Here is a 20,501-nt window from a genome sequence, read left to right as displayed (position 1 = left end):
CTACCCACCGAAAGTACACTGGGGCGAAATATGAACACAGTCGTGGTAACCTCTAGCCGTCTCCGGGGCCAATATGAAGTATTATTTAATAAGAGCTTCCATAGTGGTCCAACACCCGTTCCTATTGAGAACTCCTCAGGACGGTTGTTTTGTATATGCTTCTCTATAAAAAAAAAACATCCCCTTTTGAAAATATTAAAGATTACGATACGATATATACGTTGGTAATAAAGGTAACTAATGAATACATGTATAATGGTGTGTGGCGGTGAGTGTTTACTTTAACGTATAGCATCGACTCGTTGTGATCCATACAAAAGGTCACAGCCGTGTGTTGGTAAACAACAGCCGGCGTGCATTGTGGACAAATGAAAACATAAATACATGTATTATTTAGTTAGTAAACAGTGTGGTGTGAGTCACGGGCGCCGCCGGGCCGCGGCGCGGACTGCGAGCACTTGAGAGCAAGTGCGCGGCTGATAAGGCACCTTCGCAGATCGATTGTCAGTAGATACGCTGCTATCTCCAGTTTATCTACATTGCTAAATCTTCGTGAGTTCTGGTGCCGTGGTTATTATGTCAACAGCCGTGCTCTCGTTACATTTGCCAGTAATGTGTGTGAGTGACGGTTGTCCATAGAGCGCGCGGTGATGTTACAATCTTACAAGTTGAAGGTAGGTCCTGTTCGTTTATTGTTTTGTGAAGTGTCATTTGGCAACGACCTCTGTTTTCAGGCTCAGTTTCAGTGATTTTGCAGGTATATAATAATACCTACTACTTATCTACTCTTATGTGTCAAAAATCTGATCACCCTTATGTTAGCTAATATTAACGTTTTTAACACCGAAATCTAACAAACAAACCCTTCATATGAACGCGGCTTTACAGTACCTAACATTTAGACTGTTGAGACACAGATTACTAGTTGAGAGCCATTTTTAGGGGTCCGTACCCAAAGGGTAAAACGGGGACCCTATTGTTTTTGCTCCTCTGTCCGTCCGTCCGTCTGTCACCAGGCTGTATCTCATGAACCGTGTTGGTTAGACAGTTAAAATGTTCACAGATGATGTATTTCTGTTGCACAAATAAACGTGAGGGGGGCTCCCAGACAATAAACGTGATTTTTTTGCTCATTTTTGGTCGATATCGATAACGGCAACAGGTAGATGCTTAAAATATTCACAGAATATGGAATGTATTATAAATGTATTATAATTATGGAACGTTTTATAAATAGTACAGAACCCTTTCGTGTGTGAGTCCGACTCGCACTTGGTCGGTTTTTTGCTCGACATCGATAACGGCAACAGGTAGATGCTTGAATATTCACAAAATATGGAATGTATAATAACTATGGAACGTTTTATAAATAATAGTACGGAACCCTTCGTGTGCGAGTCCGATTCGCACTTGGCCGTTTTTTTTGCTTTGTGAACAAAAAACTTTATTTTCCTCTTTATAATAAGTACGCATTCTTTATTAAAATCAAATTCGTATCATCACTTTTATTGCATTGTATAATGTACATAATGCAGCGGGTATTATGTATCTATATCGAGACGAGACCACTGCTAACACGCAATTCCTGCTCAGAGATTGTTATGTCTCGGTCTAGACGTGGTGCACTGATTCCAAGCTATTTCTTATTTTCATAAAAAAGTTGAAAAATCATTTTGGGTGCACATTGGTGGAATCTGGAATGACATTCGCAATATTGATAGTGATGTAGGTAGGTAATATTAAGCACAACAATATTGCAGATTAACAGCCAGTTTCTTCATCAAAAGTTAAAGCTAAAGTAAAAGTCAAAGTAATGTCTAAAGTAAAAGTAACGTTTAAATTCAATTTTTCTATGAATTTTGCTGTCACTTTAGCCTTGAAAAAACGAATTTGACCGTTACTTTTACTTTAGACATTACTTTAACTTTTGATGAAGAAACTGGCCGTTAGGAAGGCTAAAATTCTGTGGGCTAAAGTCCTCACTGACGGCACACTTTCAAAAGCATGACGTTGCATCAGCCTCAATAGCTCAAATCATGGATTTAGATATGTCGTAAGCTAATAAGATATATATATCGGATGGACATTGGACATAACGGAGGAGGGTGCGCAGGAGTGGGTGCGGTGGCCGGCGGTGCGCGCGCACGTGTGCTCGGGCGCGCTGGCGCTGGCGTTCCCGGCGACGTGGCGCGGGCCGCGCTTCGCCTTCGCGCTGGGCGGCGCGCCGTACGCGCTGGCCGTCACGCTGGCCCTGCTCGCCGTGGCGCTGCCGCTGGCGTTGCTGCAACTGGCAGTCGGCCAGCTCAGTCAGCAGGATGCCGTCGGCGTCTGGAGGGCAGTTCCTTTCTTTACAGGTAACAGTTTTGTGTCCAAGTTGTTGCTGCTACACTTACCCACTTTATACCCGAAGTTGCAACCATGGTGGTGTGATTTTTGTTGTGACCAACCGTTAAGGCGATTCCTTCGTATTTTGCCTTCATTATTGAGGCTAAATAGCATTCATAGCTCCTCCCGGCGTGATATTCTCGTCAATACATAATTAGGTATATAATAAACTCAACTGCTACCAACTTGTTTGATAATACCCAGAATTAGCATTCAGAACTCATCTCGGTGTAAAGTTCTCGTCATTTTGAACGCTTATAATGTTTCCATAATCACGAATCATTTTAAGACATTAACAATGATATATGTATTGCACATAATTAGCAACGCGGCTTCCAATTTTATAGAATCATCAGTTGTTACCCGCGGTTCCGTCCGCGTTTCCGCAACCCGCACCCAGATTTATCTGTCTACTAAGTCGGGATTATGTATGAAATTACAAGTGACTCGAGAGAACCACCTCCATACGAAACCATCAAGTTTCTTATATTCTTCTGAAATTATAATAAGCATCTATTTGATTTTCAGGTGTCGGATACCTGAGGCTATTGATATCATTGCTGTGCTCAGTTTACTCGATCATCTACCTGGCTATGACAACTACTTATTTCCTTTATACAATAAGCAATTCACTGCCATTCTGGGAATGCATCGAACTGGTCTTAGATCAGGTAAGTCCTCAGGCTGCCAAACATCACTTATTTTGTCAGTAATGAAACCTACCCAAGCCATGAGACACGGTCGAGTCATACGGTAATTGTATGCTCGCTCGCTAATTTGTTGTTCCATAGGTAGATGAGTTAGTTGCCAAGTTATACCACAGATTAAGAGCTCTGCCCCATTAAGACCAATGGCGGCGTCGCCGGCTACGTATCCAAGCAGTTAGGTGATCTTCACACTGCCCCGCATCACGCTGCATCTTGCGTGTCGACGCACCTACGCGCGTTCCTGCGGGAGAGCAGATCTGCATCATCGTGCGGGTTTTTCGCGCACTCACGCGCGTAGGTGCGTTTAGTAGATTCACGCACGGCGGCTTCCATTTTCAAATATACACGTCACGCCCATTCAAAATCACGCGCGGCAATGCGGGATTCAGTGTGCCATACCTTGCGTCTCGCCCCGCACCTACGCGCGGGGGTGCGTGTTTCTCCGCATGTATGTGCGTGATCCGCATGAACGCGCGTGGATGCATTTTCAGTGTGTTGGACTATGCGTGTTTTCCATACAAACGGAGATATTTACAAGCAACGGAAAAAAACGCATCCACGCACTACGCTGCATCATGCGGGGCAGTGTGATAATCGCCTTAATATTGAAAAGTAGATATGGCACCTAAGTTAGGTGCCATACTTTAGTGAGTTAGGTGACCTAACTCACTCGGCGACGGTTTGGCAACGTTGCCAAATTGGAAGCGTGGCCACGAGCTACAGGTCTCTACGTGGCTTCTGGATACTCTGGCAGTCTGGCGACGTTGACACGGTTGCCACTATAATGTGCACCGTAAAGTGCACCTCGCTCACTCAGTCGCCAGTGTTGTCGCCAGTCAGCCGCCAGTTTGAACGATTCCTCCTAAATCCATTTCTGACGACGTAAACGAACTTACTGTCGAGACGCGCGCCGTAGCCACTCAACGGCGACGTCGCCATTGGCGCTTAATGAGGCAGAGCTCTATAGTTACTTCGGTTATACTGAACAAATTATGAAGGACCATCATCTGCTTTCTTCTTCTAAGAAAAAACTGCTTCCTTAGTCTGAACACCAGGTCTCGAGTTCGATTCCCGGGTCGGGCCGAAATCGCTTTGTGGGTTTTATAAAACTTCCACAAAGCAGCCCCTAGTCTGGAAGTTGGTAATTGATACACCCGTTCAACTTTACTGAGAGGATGTAAATGGCAGTCCTGCCTGATGTCTCTCCGGTCGTGTCGGATTACCGAAGTTAAATAAATAAAAACTTTTTTGTACACATATTTGAATTTGTATAAATACAAGCGATATTTGTGAATTCGTTACCGGTACAAACACCTACCGCCTGACCTTATTCGCTCGTATCTTCTGGCAAATGTTCCAGTAATGTGAAAATAACTGATGTAACAACAGACATTTGTACCTACCGTACGTGGTATCTGACGATATTTATTCAAATAAATAACAATTCATTCTTTCAGGAAGATTATGTCAACGCAGTAAATGCATCTACATGTCTCAAGTAAGTATTTTTACAAGTTTTTTCCCGCGGCTTCGTCCACTTCCCGAAGGAATTAGGTACTCATAATATCCGGGTCGAAAGCAATTTACTTAATTACATCTATACTTATAATAAATCTGTAGAGAGGTGAATGAGGGCTACCGCATATAAAATCGCCGCTAGAGGCTCTTGTGTAGCGTGAGGTCTTCGAAACGTCAAATATCACTGTTTTTTTACGCGCGCGGGTTTATATTTCTGATTAAATTAATATTGCGAATATTTAACAATACTTTAGATTAATTATGGCAAATACAGATTATGGATCTATAAATGTCACTGCTTTGGCACACTTTTATCTTTTGAAAACTTATGTCCGCCTTTGTTTTTCGAGCAAAACGGCACTGCGCAACACTGTGGCATCGCCAATATGTTCACACTATAGTTCTATTGTATTAAATATGATTTTGTATAATCATCTAATTTACTATCTAATTTTCAGTCTAGCCATTCACCCGATCATTCGAGAGCTAAATTCCAAATTCAACGTTTGGTATCTAGATGATGGGACCCTGGGAGGCGATGTAGAGACCGTATTTCAGGATTTCATTCATTTAAAACATAAATTTCATTCCATTGGTTTAGAACTAAATTGTACAAAATGCATCAAAATGTGAATTATTTATTACTGACACGACTGACAGACAAATGACAATATCCAAATTTCAATCATTAGCACCACAGATTAAAATTATAGATAAACAGTCTCTCCGCCTCCTTGGGGCTCCCATCCTAGACCAATCCAACCAATCTTTTTCTACATTTATTTCGGAAAAAAAAATGATAATTTCAACGATATTTCGGAACCCCTACAGAAAATTACAATGCATTCGGCCATCACAATTATTCGACACTGCTGTTTTGGTCCTAAATTTACATATTACCTCCGTTCTTCTCAACTCTTTAAACATAGCCACCTTTTAGACCCAATTGATAATATTATCCGCCATACCCTCAGCTCCATTCTCAATGTGGCCCTGGACGACCGAGCCTGGCAGCAAGCCACATTACCCATCCGGATGGGAGGTCTCGGCGTCCGCAAAATTACCAGTATTAGTTTACCGGCATTCATATCTTCGGTTCACGGCACAGAGAAATTAGCCAGGAATATTCTTGCTTCAACACTGGTTGATTTTGAGGTGCCGCACATAGCCGAGGCTATGGATGCATGGAAAATTACTTGCCCGAATGAAAATCTACCCAGCAACCCGTCTTCCCAGAGACAGTGGAATGAGCCGCTCTGCAGAGTAACCTGGAATAATTTAATAGAAACGGCAATTAATCCTGCTGAGCGAGCGCGCCTACTGGCTGTGGGTACATCGAAGTCGGGACTTTGGCTGCAGGCACTACCGTCGTCAAACATTGGCACCATGTTTGACGACACACCACACAACTTTCCGCCTCGCTACCTGTTTACGTTTAGGAGCACCGTGCTACTCCCCTCATCGCTGCCACTGTGGTGAGGCTGTCACCAGCCTCGGACACCACGGCCTGTCGTGCAGCCGTAGTGCGGGCCATATTGCGTGGCACGCAAATATCAACGACATTATACGTCGAGCTCTTGTTGCCGTCGGGGTGCCAGCTGTACTGGAACCAAACGGCTTGACGCGCGACGACGGTAAGAGTCCAGACGGCATGTCTTTATTCCCTTGGAAGATGGGTAGGCCTTTAGTATGGGACGCAACCTGCGTCGATACTCTTGCGCCATCCCATCTACCAAGTTCTGCGTGCTGTGCTGCTGCTGCCGCTGCGGCCGCGGAGAAGCTCAAGCGGCAGAAATATAGTGGCCTTGTCGGCAACAATATTTTCGAACCGTTTGGGGTTGAAACCCTCGAGTCGTGGGGCCCGAATGCGCACACCCTATTTAAAGATCTGTCTAGGCGGCTGGTTGACGCTTCTCGTGACCAAAAGGCTGGCTATTACCTCGGACAAAGGACCAGCATGGCCATCCAACGAGGTAATGCTGCCAGCCTCTTGGGTACGCTCCCATTTGACAGCGATGGGGATGAATTTTTCGACGCTTTTTAGATAAAGTCTATTTTTTTATTGTTTTACTAGGACAGTTTTTTTTTGTGTTGTAAATATCTATGTATATAAAACTATGTAAATAAATTGTTTAAAGGTCTAATGTATATAAAAGTTTTGGCGCTCATAATACGAACTTTGATTGCCATAGTTTAGGACCTCACGGTACAGTTGCGCCATCTGGTGAAACAAAAAACGGTAGCCCCCATTCTGTACATTAAATATATTTCCAAAATATTAGTCCCCAGGCCGGCGAACAAATTTTTTTTTTGATACATTCAAATTTAAGACTTTGTGAGTGGCTTCCTTATGATGAGTCCGACAAACTTTTCTAATGCGCAATGTTTGACGCTGCTGCGTTTTTGGATGCTTGACTTCTGGAATTGTCGATATGACGTCACTATGGCTCTTCGTACATACAAGTTTCATTTTTTGAAATATGTTTAATAAAGTTACTTGCAATACTGTAGTGAACTTGTCCGACAAAGATCATGCTGCGTATGGAGTGTCCACCATCCGAAAAATGTCGATATGACTTCACTGTGGCTCTTCGTACATACAAGTTTCATCTTTTGAAATATGTTTAATAAAGTTGCTTTCAATATTGTGGTAAGCTTGTCCGACAAAGATCATGCTGCATATGGCGTGTCCACGGTCAGGAAAATGAAATTTTTGTCTGTCTGTCTGTCTTTCTGTCTGTCTGTCTGTATGTTCGTTATAGAAACAAAAACTACTCGACGGATTCTAATGAAACTTGGCAAAAACATTCTTCATACTCCTGGGCAGGTTATAGGATACTTTTCATCACGCTACGATTAATAGGAGCAGAGCAGTGTAGAGAAATGTTGGGAAAACGGTAAAAGTTACTCCATTTTTTAAGCTGTGCGTGTGCAGCCTTAATGGTTAAAGCTATATAGAAACCACGTATGACGGAAATGTTCTCCTTTAAATTATGTAAAAAACATCCCATGACAGTATATCTTTTATGGTTGACTCACAATAACACGTGTAACTTCCGATTGCTAAGTAGTTCAGAGCTTTCTGATTATATTTGTCTACTCTGACGTTTATAACACTCTCACTCATCCCAATAGGCTAGGTACGCATAGATTTAGGTAATTGGATAGGCTGGTGATTATTATTTCTTCCTCTCTTTGCACAAAGTCCAAATCTAACGCGGACGAAGTCGCTGGCAGAAGCTAGTAAGGAATATAGATGTAAAACTTTCAATGGTTTATCTGGCAAAGGTTTTTGGGAGAGAGCGCTGAAGACGAAAGAAAAAGAGTTTACTTAATTGTATGGGAGAAACTTGAAATATCATGTCTGGTCGTGTGGGATTACCGCCCCATCGGGCTTTGAGAGTGAAGGAATAGTGAATGAACGCCTGTGTCTGCGCACATCGTTGTTCTTACATGAAAACAGCATCACTGCCGCGCTCGCACTATCCTGCAACCGGTCTTCTTTTCCCAAAGTCGGGCACGTGCTCCGGCACGCCGCCGTTCGCTGTATCCCGGACGAGCACCCACAACTTGTAGGGGTAGGAAACAGCGAAACGGCCCGGAAAATCTTCTTTTTAGTAATTAAGTATCTAGTGTATGGTATGGGTTACCTGAAATAAACAATATTTAATTTATTTGATTTGATTTAATTTTAATTTTAAGTAGCTTTTACAAACATCACAATATTCACAATCGTATAGTATTTTCCTTAAATCTTAACGTCGTCCTTCGTGTCGTCGTAATCAAAGCCTCATGCCCCTTCCATTCGTTTTCTTTCTCGCTCTCTCGTTCATCATCTCACTCTCATCGTTCAGATACACATCTAAAACACTTTCACTCAATCAGATATTCGGAGACAACCCATTCCCACATATACGTAGGTATAGCATATAGACATCATCATCATCTCAGCCATAGGACGTCCACGGCTGAACATAGGCCTCAAGCATATTATACCTTCACAGCATGTTAATGTTAATGCGTCCACGCCCGATTTCGGCCACGGTGGCTGTTCCAGACACAGGTGCACTCCCTATTCCTTTACTCTCATAACCCGATGGGACGGCAATCCGACACGACCGGAAAAAGATCAGCTTATTACGTGCTCTCCGATGCACGGGTGAATCAATCACCACCAACTTCCAGATTACGGGTTGCTTTGTGAAAGTTTTAAGAAAACCCACAAAGCGATTTTAGCCCGACCCGAGACCTCGATCACAGCAGCCGCGCTTGCGACCACTAGACCAAAGAGGCAGTCACAGCATGTACCTAATTACAAAACATTTAAAATGTTGTCTCTTCTCAATGTTGTCATTATCAGTACCTAAATAATAGAGATTGAACAAAGTTACTTAAGGTATGTTACGAGTTATAGGTATAAGGTAATTTACTTTTGTTCCAGAGATACATTCATGGGACCTGTTCAGGAAAGACCCGAGTATTATTTAGCTGTAGCATTAATTATACTTGTGCTGTGGATAGTTTTTCCTTTTATGTGAGTATTCGATTTATAAATATAAAAACGAATCCCTATATCCCTTGGTCACGCCATCATGCGTGAACAGCTGGACCGATTAGGTTGTAAATTAGAGGGGAGATAAGGATATAGGATTTTGTCACCATCCGGCAACGGGAAGCAGTTATACCGAGAGATGAAACCGCGGGCGGAAGCTAGTGAACCTACACAAATATCTATATGTAATTACAAAATACAATACCTACCTTCGAAGTGTGCCAAATATTTATCCGTTAGTAGGTTCAGTAAATGAAATATTTTGTACGCAATGTGCGGAACCCTCGGTGCTCGAATCCAACACGTATTTGATCAGTTTTTTGGTTGATAGCAATCACATATATGTGATAGCACATTAAAACTTAACATTACGGGAAACTGGAAAATAGTAAGTGTGTAACGAAAGAACCAGAGCATCTCCCTTGATGCTTCAGTGTAAACGTGTTTGTCTACCAGCCCGGCAGCCACAGCATCTATAAGTAGCTACGCACACACGACGAAGGCGTGGAGCTACTCTGCTGTACGTACTGTGTATGACATCTGTTCATGTCTCCTGACGGATCTATTAACTAGGTCAACTTTAGAACTGAGTTTATTTCAGTTTTTACAATCCAGTAAAACTCATGAAACGGATACTGTACGGGCTGGGACCCGCGGTGCTGCTGCTGATGGTGGTGACGCTGGCGTGCGTGGGCGACGCGTCCAGCCTGGCCGCGATGGGGGCGCCGCAGCACTGGCGCAGCTTCCTGGAGCCTGCCATCTGGCACGCGGCCGTCGTGCACGCGCTGCTGGCTACGCACATCGCCGGCGGCTTCCTTATAGCTGCAGGCGACACTGTCTATTCCACTACCAATGTACAATGGTAACAAAGTCATTTTTCTACTGCACTAAGCGTAGCATTAATTGAACACCTTATGTCGTGAAAACGTCCGGTCACGTTTACCTGATAGTCCTGATACTAACAATAAATATAACAACAGACTGTTCTATTGATAATGTCTAATGTATAACGGCCACTTTAGCAATGACGAGATTGCGTACCTGTGTTCGTACTTGGAGCGTTGGCAAGTGAGGTGCGGCATCCGACAGGACAGCCGTGGCGGTGACGGCGGCCAACGTGGCGTCCACGTGGCTCAGCGTGGTGTTCTGGCACGCGCTCAGCGGCGCCGAGCGCGACGCCGGCGTGTTCGCCGTGCTGGTGGCAGCCTACCAGCTCGGAGACGACGTCGACACCGACCTGGCCTGGCCGCTCACCGTCTTCCTCACTCTGCTGCTCTCCGGATTTATTACCATGGTAACTTATTATCATAAATATGTTTTGTATAGGGTAAACTGGGTACAGTTGTGCCAATTTTCGCTTGATCACCAATAATTTTGTTGTTTGACTAATTAGCTCGCAGAAAAGGAATTTGTATCGCAATTTGTACATTTGTGTACGTAAAAACACTATTATATTGTTCCTTAATACAATGTATAATTCATAAGATCAATTTAAAAAAAAATGGGAAAGTGTCACAACCGGCCACATACCAAGGGCGGTTGTGACACGCATAAACATATATCAAAATGGTCTATAATATCTTTTATTGTAGAAATGTTTAACATAATAAGCTTACAAACATAGTTTTAACACAAAACAACATTTGCTCAACAACGTTGGTGGAGTGCCCAGCATGGGCAACGCAGCGCCGCGACCTAGCGGCAGCAGTAGATGCTGGGGGAAGTCTTTCGCAGCCGGCTGTCGTGTCCTGCATGGTCGGCAGCGAAGAAGGGTGGAACGCCGTCGCCTCCTTTTGCGAGGATGTGATGGTCGCAAAGGAGACGGCGGAAAGGGAGAGGGAAACTAGTACCACTCTCCCCGCCCGCAGTAGACGTAGTGGGCGTCGCAGGGTGGCCGATCTCCGGCCACCATAGGGCGCGGCCTGCGGGCGACAGACTAGGGGCGTCTGTCGTCCGAACAGAAACAGGCCTCGAGACGGTGGCGTAGTGTTGCGCGCGCCTCTCCTAGTTGAGTTCACTGTGGCCGCTGGCTGATGGCCACTTACGGTGACAGGGCCCGCCTTCAAACATCTGGCGGGCCAAAAAGGACGCGTGTTCGATCCCAGGTCAGGCAAGTACCAATGCAACTTTTCTAAGTTTGTATGTACTTTCTAAGTATATCTTAGACACCATTGACTGTGTTTCGGATGGCACGTTAAGCTGTAGGTCCCGGCTGTCAGTGAACATCCTTGGCAGTCGTTACGGGTAGTCAGAAGCCAGTAAGTCTGACACCAGTCTAACCAACGGTTATCGGGTTGCCCGGGTAACTGGGTTGAGGAGGCCAGATAGACAGTCGCTTCTTGTAAAGCACTGGTACTCAGCTGAATCCGGTTAGACTGGAAGCCGACCCCAACATGATTGGGAAAAGGCTCGGAGGATGATGGTGGGTAATATTTTCCTGATCAATTTCTCAGTGCCATGGACCGAGGAAATAAAGGCCGGTAAACTTACACTGGAAATTTTACGGAGTCCAAATTTCAACACTTTTACACGTTATTCATTTTTACACGTCATAAATTAATTGAATAATGGATAGTAGTGGCAGTGGTGGACTAGGATTAGTTTATCGGAGTGGGTTGCAGCTGGCGCTGCTGTACCCGGTGTTCGAGCGCTGCCGGCGCGCGGGCGGCGCCAAGTGGCGCGCGCTGGGGTTCGCGGGCGCGCTGGCCGGCGCGTTGCTCAGCCTGGCGGTGCTGTGGGGCCGGCTGCCCGCGCTCACGCTGCTCGCTGACTTCGTCGTGCCGCTGCTCGTCAGCATAGCCACGCTACTTGAAATACTCGCCTTCGTTTTTATATATGGTAAATATACATTTTTAATTTTTAAGTGAATGCCTCGTTGGCCAAGCGGTCTCAAGCGCGGCTGTGTGCCCGAGGTCTCGGGTTAGATTTCCGGGTCGGGCCGAAATCGCTTTGTGGGTTTTCTAAAACTTTCACAAAGCAGCCCATCGATGGAAGATTATGATTGATTCACCCATGCATCGGAGAGCATGTTAATGTCGGTCCTGCGCCTGATGTCTCTCCGGTCGTGTCGGACAGATTGCCGTTCCATCGGGCTAATGAGAGTGAAGGAATAGTAAGTGCACTTGTGTCTGCGTAAATGCTTGTGCACTATTATATCTCCTGCGCAGCTGGCTGATCTCCTGATATGAGAACAGCCGCCATTAAATTTTTAATTAAATATTGTATTTGGAAGGTGTACATGGAAAATGAAAGGGGACTCAAGCCAAACGTAGTCGACATACGTATCTTGGCCGTTAGCCTACGAACGAAGCGCTAGTTCTTCGCCCGGCTCCTTGCTCAATAAACTGTAATCGATAAAATATTGTTGAATGATTTATCTTTACCTCGACCAAAGAACAATGTCAGGTTTAGGCCCACGCAATCAACTTTTAAAACTAAATTCTCACGAACACAAAGTTCTTTACTACAACAATTTAAATATAAAATACTAACTTCTTATAAAATATTTAATTGCTATCTAGAACTTAAAAAAAAAAATCATTTTAATAAGTAATTATTTTGTTTATCGAGTTCAGGTTTTTCGTTTTAATAATTTGGAATAATTTGGTTTTGAGAAGTTCAATGCAAAAGTGGAAAACATAGAAAAGCTTCTGACATTAAACTACACAAAAAACTGTAAGAATTTTCACTGTACATGAAATATTTTTATTGAGCCTAAGTTACTATGGACGTCTGACATTGTTCTTTAGTTGATTTTAGTATATCAATTCTAGCAATTTAAGCCTTCGTGGAGGGTCCTGCCACCCTTTGGGCCGCCACTGGGCCACCACGACTATATTTCAGTAAGGAATGTCACACATAAATTGATATTTTTCTATCTCAGGTTGGAAAGTTCTCGTTGAAGATGTGGAGTTCCTGACGGGCAATGAATTAGCGAAGTTCTGGGTGCTGGGCTGGTGCTCGGCGCCCGGCATCATCGCGCCCTTCACCGCGTGGTGGCTGACGGTGGAACTGGCGCGCGAGCCGGCGCGGCCCGGGCCCGCACTGGCGCTGCTGGGCGCCGCGGCGCTGGCGCTGCTGGTGTTGCTGGCGTGCGCGGCGGTGGCCGTGGCGCGCCAGGTGCAGTACGACTGCGGCGCGGTAAGACCTGCCATCACTTGCTGACGAACACGCTTGCCTTGCGTTGCTCTGCGACTCTATCTTTTATTTGTATTTTTTTGTTGCTTGCGACTATCTTCTTATCGCGAAAATTAACATTTTCATCTAACTATTCTAATGTAATAATGAGGAAACATATTTTTGTTTATTTGTTTGTTCATCCTATAGGTTCCAAAATCACTGAACCGATTTGATTTTTTTTTTTCAAAACACCTGCAATGACATCTACTCTCCTCCAGAGTAATATAGGCCATCTTAGTACGGGCAGTGGTTTCCGGACGCGGGAGAGACTGCAGGACAACTGCTAGTCATTAATAAGGAACGTTCTTGTACCTACTGTGAGCTTGCTTTCAGCAAAGAGCAATCAATAAAATAGCCGTGTCACGCTGATAAATTAAAATGGTTGCAAAAGCATTATTAATATAACGAAAATAAAATATTCTTAAGAACCAGAAGCAGGTTTGTTTAGCGAGGAAATAGGAAGAAATCGTTTTAACATGATTATTTTTCCGACCCAAATATCGACCAATAGAATTGCACCATTCGACGTCACGTGGTACAACCTACATGGTATTATACTGATTATTTTTCCGACCCAAATATCGACCAATAGAATTGCACCATTCGACGTCACGTGGTACAACCTACATGGTATTATACTGAAAATTTTTTGAATATTTTCTCTGGTCGTTGCTACGTCAAACTGACAGGTTGTGGCCGACATTTGGGACGGAAAAATAATCTCCCGAATACCACACGAGCTTCATAATTATCTGGCATTTCCCTCAAGGTTCCCTGCAAACAAATAAAGTCGTCAAGTTTTTCAGGAATAAGTGAAAATCAACTAAGTCAAAAACGCGGCAAAATCATATTCTGTCAAACTGTATCATGTCTTGTCCATTGATATAATATAGTAAACAGGACTGCGCACTTATACCCAAAAAACGAGCCGAGTGAAACAGTTAGTACGGAGGCAGCGGGTAATTAGCAGTATAAAAGCAGGAAGATTCGAAATGAAGACTGATTTTCCTGTATTTTTGCTTCACATATAGACTGCTGAGCCATTTATGCCGCCTTTCTTCATTTTTGGGAAGCTATAACAATAGTACAACAGTTTTCAAATTCATCACCCATATTTTGACTCATTACAAGAATAATTCATGGGCACCCTAGTTGTTTGATTTACGAAAATATTATTATTAGCTAACCTGTGGAACGATATATTGCAACCACCATAGGATTCACTTTTACAAGTATAAACGTACACTTTTTCACCATTTTAATAGTTTAAATTGATTTAATACAAAAAATATGTACAAAATTTTAAATTCTGAATACGCGCCAAGAATGTTCAGGGTTACCACTAGAAAATAAAAAAAAGCAAAATACAAATTTATGTTCTTTATGGTTTAAGAATAAATGCGAATAAATTAATGCGATTGTTATTAATTTGTTGACTTAAATTGTTAAAATATAATTCGTCTACGTACGGAACTGTTGATCACAACATTTTTTTATGTTGGCAAGGTGTTAGAACGAGACTCGCGGCCTCCATTATAACTATCCCTTTCAGCTCGGATTTGCCTCTGTGTATTATGCAACCAATTTAGTACCTTATTGCGTTCGAATAGAGTTCATTTTCGCAAATATTATTTTGATAGTGCGCAATCTTGTTTAGTATATTACATCTATGGTCTTGTCACAATCACGTTCGAAAAAAGAATCCTCCAAGCAGAGATACACGGCTGAATGGTGGTTTGTCTATGGTCGCTCATTTCTGCTGCCTCTATGTTACCACTGGCAGCTAATAATATATTTTTTTATAAAGATTGACTGTTTCTAATTTAGAAATATGTAAAGAAAATAGGTTTTATTTAATTTTGTTTGCACGATGGTTTTTTATACCTATGTTATTTTTTAAAACTTTGGCATTAAATTGTTCACTTGGAATTTTGAGAAAAAAAAATGAGATTAAAATAATATAAAATAAGCTCTAGCATCAAATATAGACGTCCAATGTCGTGTCTTCCTGGATAAACACTCCGATAATAAAAATATATCTCGAAAATATAATCTTATAGGCCTTCTATCACCATCTTATAAAACGAAATTCTTGTTTTTTATTATACGTAATTATAGAATACTATGGAACAGCTACGTCTCGAATTTACAATATTACCAGCGAGTGATGGGAAATCGAGCATCTATTGCATCGTTATCTTCTATTGACGTTTCAATAACAATAAAATATGAAAATGTGTTTGCGATACCAGAACAGCTACAGGCAGCAGGTCTTCACAAAGAATACCTATAAGAATAGTTAGTATCCATGTTTTGCTGATTTTAGGGCGGACAAAAGAATGAAAAAATTTTTTTTACTGATGATGCAGATATGTTCTGTTAACGATTCTGGACCACCAGTTTTTTTTTGCGCACTGCTTAAAATTCATTCCTGTATAGTGTCAACATATCAGATTTATTCAAAAGTCCAGCGATGTTTTGGTGCAGAATATTTATATGGGTATATAATAGAAAAAACTGATCGCTCGTTGTTTTAATACTCTCTTGTTCATTTGGAATGTACTCAGTAGTATTTGTTAACACAGAATTGTAATAAGTGTCAATATTTGCGGTTGGTTCTTGAGAACCGAATGTTTTGTAGTCAAATTTTATCCTGGACATGATCTGCTCAAATGTTTCTCCATCCGTTTTTATTTATTTTCCCGGAATTGTAGGAAAACATTTCATGCGATAGGGTAGCATTACAATCGAAGAAATATGGGTATTCGTTATTTTTTGTCTGTAAGAAGCAAGTTATTGAAAAAACTCCACTTTATAATTATGTATTAATGTTCAATTTTGTAGATCTTTTTCTCCAATGAAGATCAGGCAGTAGTCATTCATTGAGAAGTCCTTTAATTTGTATCGAATGGTCCTTAAGAAATCTTTTGATGTGATGTTAGGTACTATATAATTGCAATATTCAAACTGATGGGAGAACACTTCCTCGATTAAGGGCAGGAGTCCCCCTTGTGCAACTGCTGCTGATAATATAAAGTTTATTTTTGTATTTTGCACTTGCGATATTTTTACGAACAAAATAACTCGTTTGTGCAGCAGTTTCGCAGTTATACAGTTCCACAACCGTACTGGAGCGAATGCGCTCTGTTAGTAATGCAATCTCCTGTTCTTTCTAAGCTTAACTATTTCTTGTTCCAGTCCAAGTACATATTCACTGATCTGATCTTGCAATGTGCACGTAAATGGGGAGGACTGTTGTTGTTGTTGTTGTTGCTGCTGTAGTTTGCTTCTTTTTCTTTGTACTTGAACCAGGGTTTTTAAAAGTGGAAGAAGATTGGCACAAGGATTTTAAGGTGTTGATTTCCGTGGATAACTTGTTGATATGTTTTTTCAAATCCGTGTTTTCTAACAATACATTTTCTAATTCATTTTCCGTACTTTCCAGTTTAAGTGTGAGTTGGTCGATTGTCTCTTTCATCTCTGAAGTAGTTATCATATCACTTACAGTTCTGTCAACACTCCTTGATAATTTGTTAGGAGTTATGTATGACTCATCAGAGGTTTCGCAGTCAGTGAATATGTGCGCGTTCAAACAAACAAACAAACTCTTCAGCTTTATAATATTAGTATAGATTACTAGCGATATTATTTTTCGGCTGCTATTGCCAATGCTTGTTGTGCCGGTCGGTGACATTTTATAAAATTACAATTTTATTCCTAAAAAGTGAAAAAAGTAAATGTTGCGATTGGGGTTCGAACTCGCGACCAGTTGAACAGAGTTCATAGGCAAAAGTAGAACACTTTCACCACTAGGCCAACGCTACATGAAATTTTCAAGCTAACAAACAATCAATCAAACAAACAAACAAACTCTTCAGCTTTATAATATTAGTATAGATACAACACTATTTAAAAACATGAAGAGCTATTTTATGTTATTATGTACTTCTTCTGCCATGTGTTTTAAATTGTAAAATAATGACTAACAATATTATGAAAATATATTCGATTTAAAAATGGGTTTCTCCGGCCCGACACGGTAAAACTTGCCTCTGGAGATCGGCCCAAACCTACTTTACTGCCTGCTTAACCTGCTTTAATGTAAGGTCGCGGCCTTGCCTAGCGCCACGCTCTTAGAATAAATTTGTCAGTAGTTCCTGTCATAGAGGAAATACTCGTTGTCCCACAGAAACTGAAGTCATCATTCAAACCGTCGCGGCACTGGGGGCCGCGGGACCCCATCACGCACTACTACTGGCTGGCGCGGCGCGACCACCTCGACCGCGGCGGCGTCGCGCGCGCCCGCTACCAGCGCCGCCAGCTGGGACAGCTGTCGGGCAGGCCCAGCTTCCTCAACTTAAGTAATTCTGCTCGAGAAAATGAAGAGGAAACTGTGAGTGTCGGGAAAGTGCGCTCGAACTCGGACGACCTCCTGTACACAGTGTGCAGGAAGCAGCAGGCACGCGTGCAGGTGCCCGGCGTGCCGGGGACCCGCGCGTCGGGGGCCCGAGGGCCGGGGGCCCGCGCGCGCGCGCGCTCGCTGGACGGCGGCCTCACGCTGCAGCCGCTGCCGTCGATGCATCGCGACGCACTCGTTACGCTAGGGCTAGGCAATACGATACTCAAGTAGTCAATGTTTTTCACTTTAGCTGGAAATCTGTTATGTGTTAGCAATTTATTTATGTTTTTAGAAATAAATATCATGTACATTCGTTTTAAAAGTAGTTTCATTCAAAGAAACTCTATGGTATATGTAGGTATGTAAATGTGTGTTTCATATACCTCGTTTGTGATTACCAGAACTTACTACTGATACTTTTCTCAAAACCATAACAAAACATGCAAATAGCTTCGGAGTAGGGTTGTAACGGAGGCGGAGGCGGATGCGAAGGCGATGAGTTTCACCTCCGCGGATGCAGAGGTTAACGGAGGCGGAGGCGAAGGTGAAAGATATAGAGAAATAAAATAGTTTTAAGATTCAAAAGGTAACTTTTTGTAATCAACATTAAGGAGAGGTAAATTAAATTTGACAAACAATAGTTTTGGCCTTTGGGGCTTTATCACCTTCCAAACGATTTCTATCGGGTTCATAATCCACCTGAACTAAATAATTGTTCGCATGGCACTGGACTTGTCGGCGCCGATAAGTACGTGCGAACGATGGTAGAAAAAGCTTTATATTTATTGTTATTTCTCTACCACAATAATGGATCATCGTTTAATTTGAGTCTAGTTTTCTTTGTATTGTTTGGTATTCTGTATGATTACGAAAATAAAACTCCGTTACAACTCTGCAAAAATTGTGCGGAGGCGGAAGCATAGGCGAAGATCCGTTACAACCCTACTTCGGAGCGCTCCAGGCGCCATCCGAGGGCACTCACTACTAGCACATCAATAAATGTTGTTATACACATAATATAATGCATCGGGTGTGTCGTACCTAATCACATTAAATCCTATCACATATACTTTATGACATTCTATGGCGAATTGTAAAAAAATTAAAGTGCGAGAATTAGAGCACCATATAAGAGTCAGTCTATTATATTCTATTCTTGGTTAGTGGCAAGCATATACAAATAAACCCGCAAAAGTCGTCTGTTGACGTCTCGTTGAAGTATTGTGACATGTAGTCATCCCCATTGACGTTAATTGTAGAAGTGGCTTATTATTTTTGCTAGTATTTTGCCTACATTCTTCATTACTCAAAAAGTTTATATCTAAGTAAATTCAAAATCATGTAATATATCAAAACCAGGAACTTATTTTTAAGGATTTTTTAATATTAATTACGATGTTTTTTTTTTTCTTAAAAATAATAAATCTTAGACATGAAATACACTTCCAGAGTGATGCATGTTTGTTGTTGGATGAAATGAGTGGATATCGATGTTTATGAGAGGTATGGCTTATATGTCAGAACAACATAATGTAGAGTTTTTAAGAATGTGGGGAAGCCCGCACCGGGATAAAATATAGCCTTTTCTTTTGTCTGACACTCCCTCCCGCTGTGGGTTAGCAGCGGTGAGGGAGTGTCAGACTCTTACTGACTAAAAACCGACGTGTTCCGTCATAGGCCTTTTATGTACCAGGGCCGCGGTATCTCTTTCGAACAACCCGCAGCCCCGGCAGGCCTTAGCCCTACTGGGCCCCGCTGGTTTTGCTGACATCTCTTTGAGGAGCGCGTGGAACAACGCGCGTCGTCGACACGGGTCTGTCGTCTAAGCAGACAGAGACGATGAGCCACCCGAACTCACCGCCTACAGACCCACGCCTACAGTGGTCGGGAGTCATCTCGCGACACCCGGCGCCCATGGTGTCTACCTGGTCCAGAGCGGCGGCCGGGATGAGAGATGCGAACTCTCTGGCGTTCCTCCTCCTCCTTCTCGAGCATGACCGCTTCGCAGAAGGAGGCGACGGCATCCCATTCCCTCTCGCCCCGGACCATGGCCTGAACCAGGGCCGGACGCGAGAGGTCGCCGCCGCCCAAAGCCTCGACGAGGACCCGGCGGTGCCCTTCCCATGCGGGGCACACCTGGACTGTGTGGTCCACCGTGTCCTCGGGGCTGTCCGCACAGTGGTGACACCCGGGCGCCTCCTCACGACCGATTCGATGCAGGTACCTCCCGAAACAACCGTGTCCGGTGAGGACCTGCGAAATACACGACGTCATATTATTTTTTCTTGAAAGTAAGAACATACCATGACAAAGTGAAGTCTGTTTTCATTGATATTTTACCTACTACCAGTTTTATGGCACATCTGTTTCTGCACGATTTTCTTAATCTATAATTTTAAGATGGCGGGAAACAAATTAATGTATATTTGTCAAATTGAATTATAAATGAAAAGTACCTACATACAAGCGTTGCAATAGCATGAACAGCGTGTAATTTTACTAACTTGACTGTCGAATAGTTAATATGTGTAAGTTTATACCTTGATATGTATTTTCTATTTTACAATTGTCGTTTTATAGACATCCATCTGACGCAGGTGTCAAAATCGCTCTGGGCTCTATTTTGGGCTCTGCAAAGTCTGCAGTGCATTTCAGTTGACAACAATATAAAAAGTAAAAATTATAGAAAAAGTAAATGACGGTGTGTTAAAACGGCCGTGGAACTTACCACATGTCGTCACCGTAAAGACGGCCGTCTATT

At 42.8% G+C, this 20,501-nt stretch overlaps 1 protein-coding gene across 1 annotated transcript; it reads left to right on the top strand.

Annotated features, from left to right (window-relative positions):
• The first annotated feature begins 478 nt into the window (after window positions 1-478).
• LOC124645356 (sodium-dependent nutrient amino acid transporter 1-like) lies at window positions 479-18,062 on the top strand. Its single transcript, XM_047185162.1, has 10 exons — window positions 479-674; window positions 2,114-2,354; window positions 2,914-3,056; window positions 4,550-4,590; window positions 9,052-9,144; window positions 9,764-10,024; window positions 10,252-10,456; window positions 11,784-12,000; window positions 13,046-13,302; window positions 17,531-18,062. The coding sequence occupies exons 1-10, from the start codon at window positions 651-653 to the stop codon at window positions 17,969-17,971; spliced, it is 1,923 nt and encodes a 640-aa protein (XP_047041118.1). The 5' UTR covers window positions 479-650; the 3' UTR covers window positions 17,972-18,062.
• Window positions 18,063-20,501: the final 2,439 nt, after the last annotated feature.

The sequence above is a fragment of the Helicoverpa zea genome, chromosome 31 (assembly GCF_022581195.2).
Source record: "Helicoverpa zea isolate HzStark_Cry1AcR chromosome 31, ilHelZeax1.1, whole genome shotgun sequence".
Taxonomy (NCBI): domain Eukaryota; kingdom Metazoa; phylum Arthropoda; class Insecta; order Lepidoptera; family Noctuidae; genus Helicoverpa; species Helicoverpa zea.
The sequence above is the reverse complement of the archived record's forward strand: the minus strand, read 5'-3'. Positions and strand labels throughout refer to the sequence as shown.

Excerpts from the sequence above, each read along its gene's own strand:
- LOC124645356 (XM_047185162.1), top strand. The coding sequence starts at position 651 with ATGTTACAATCTTACAAGTTGAAG. Across the intron at positions 675-2,113 it reads TACAATCTTACAAGTTGAAG|GAGTGGGTGCGGTGGCCGGC; the intron begins GTAGGTCCTGTT and ends GAGGGTGCGCAG. Across the intron at positions 12,001-13,045 it reads CGCCTTCGTTTTTATATATG|GTTGGAAAGTTCTCGTTGAA; the intron begins GTAAATATACAT and ends TTTCTATCTCAG.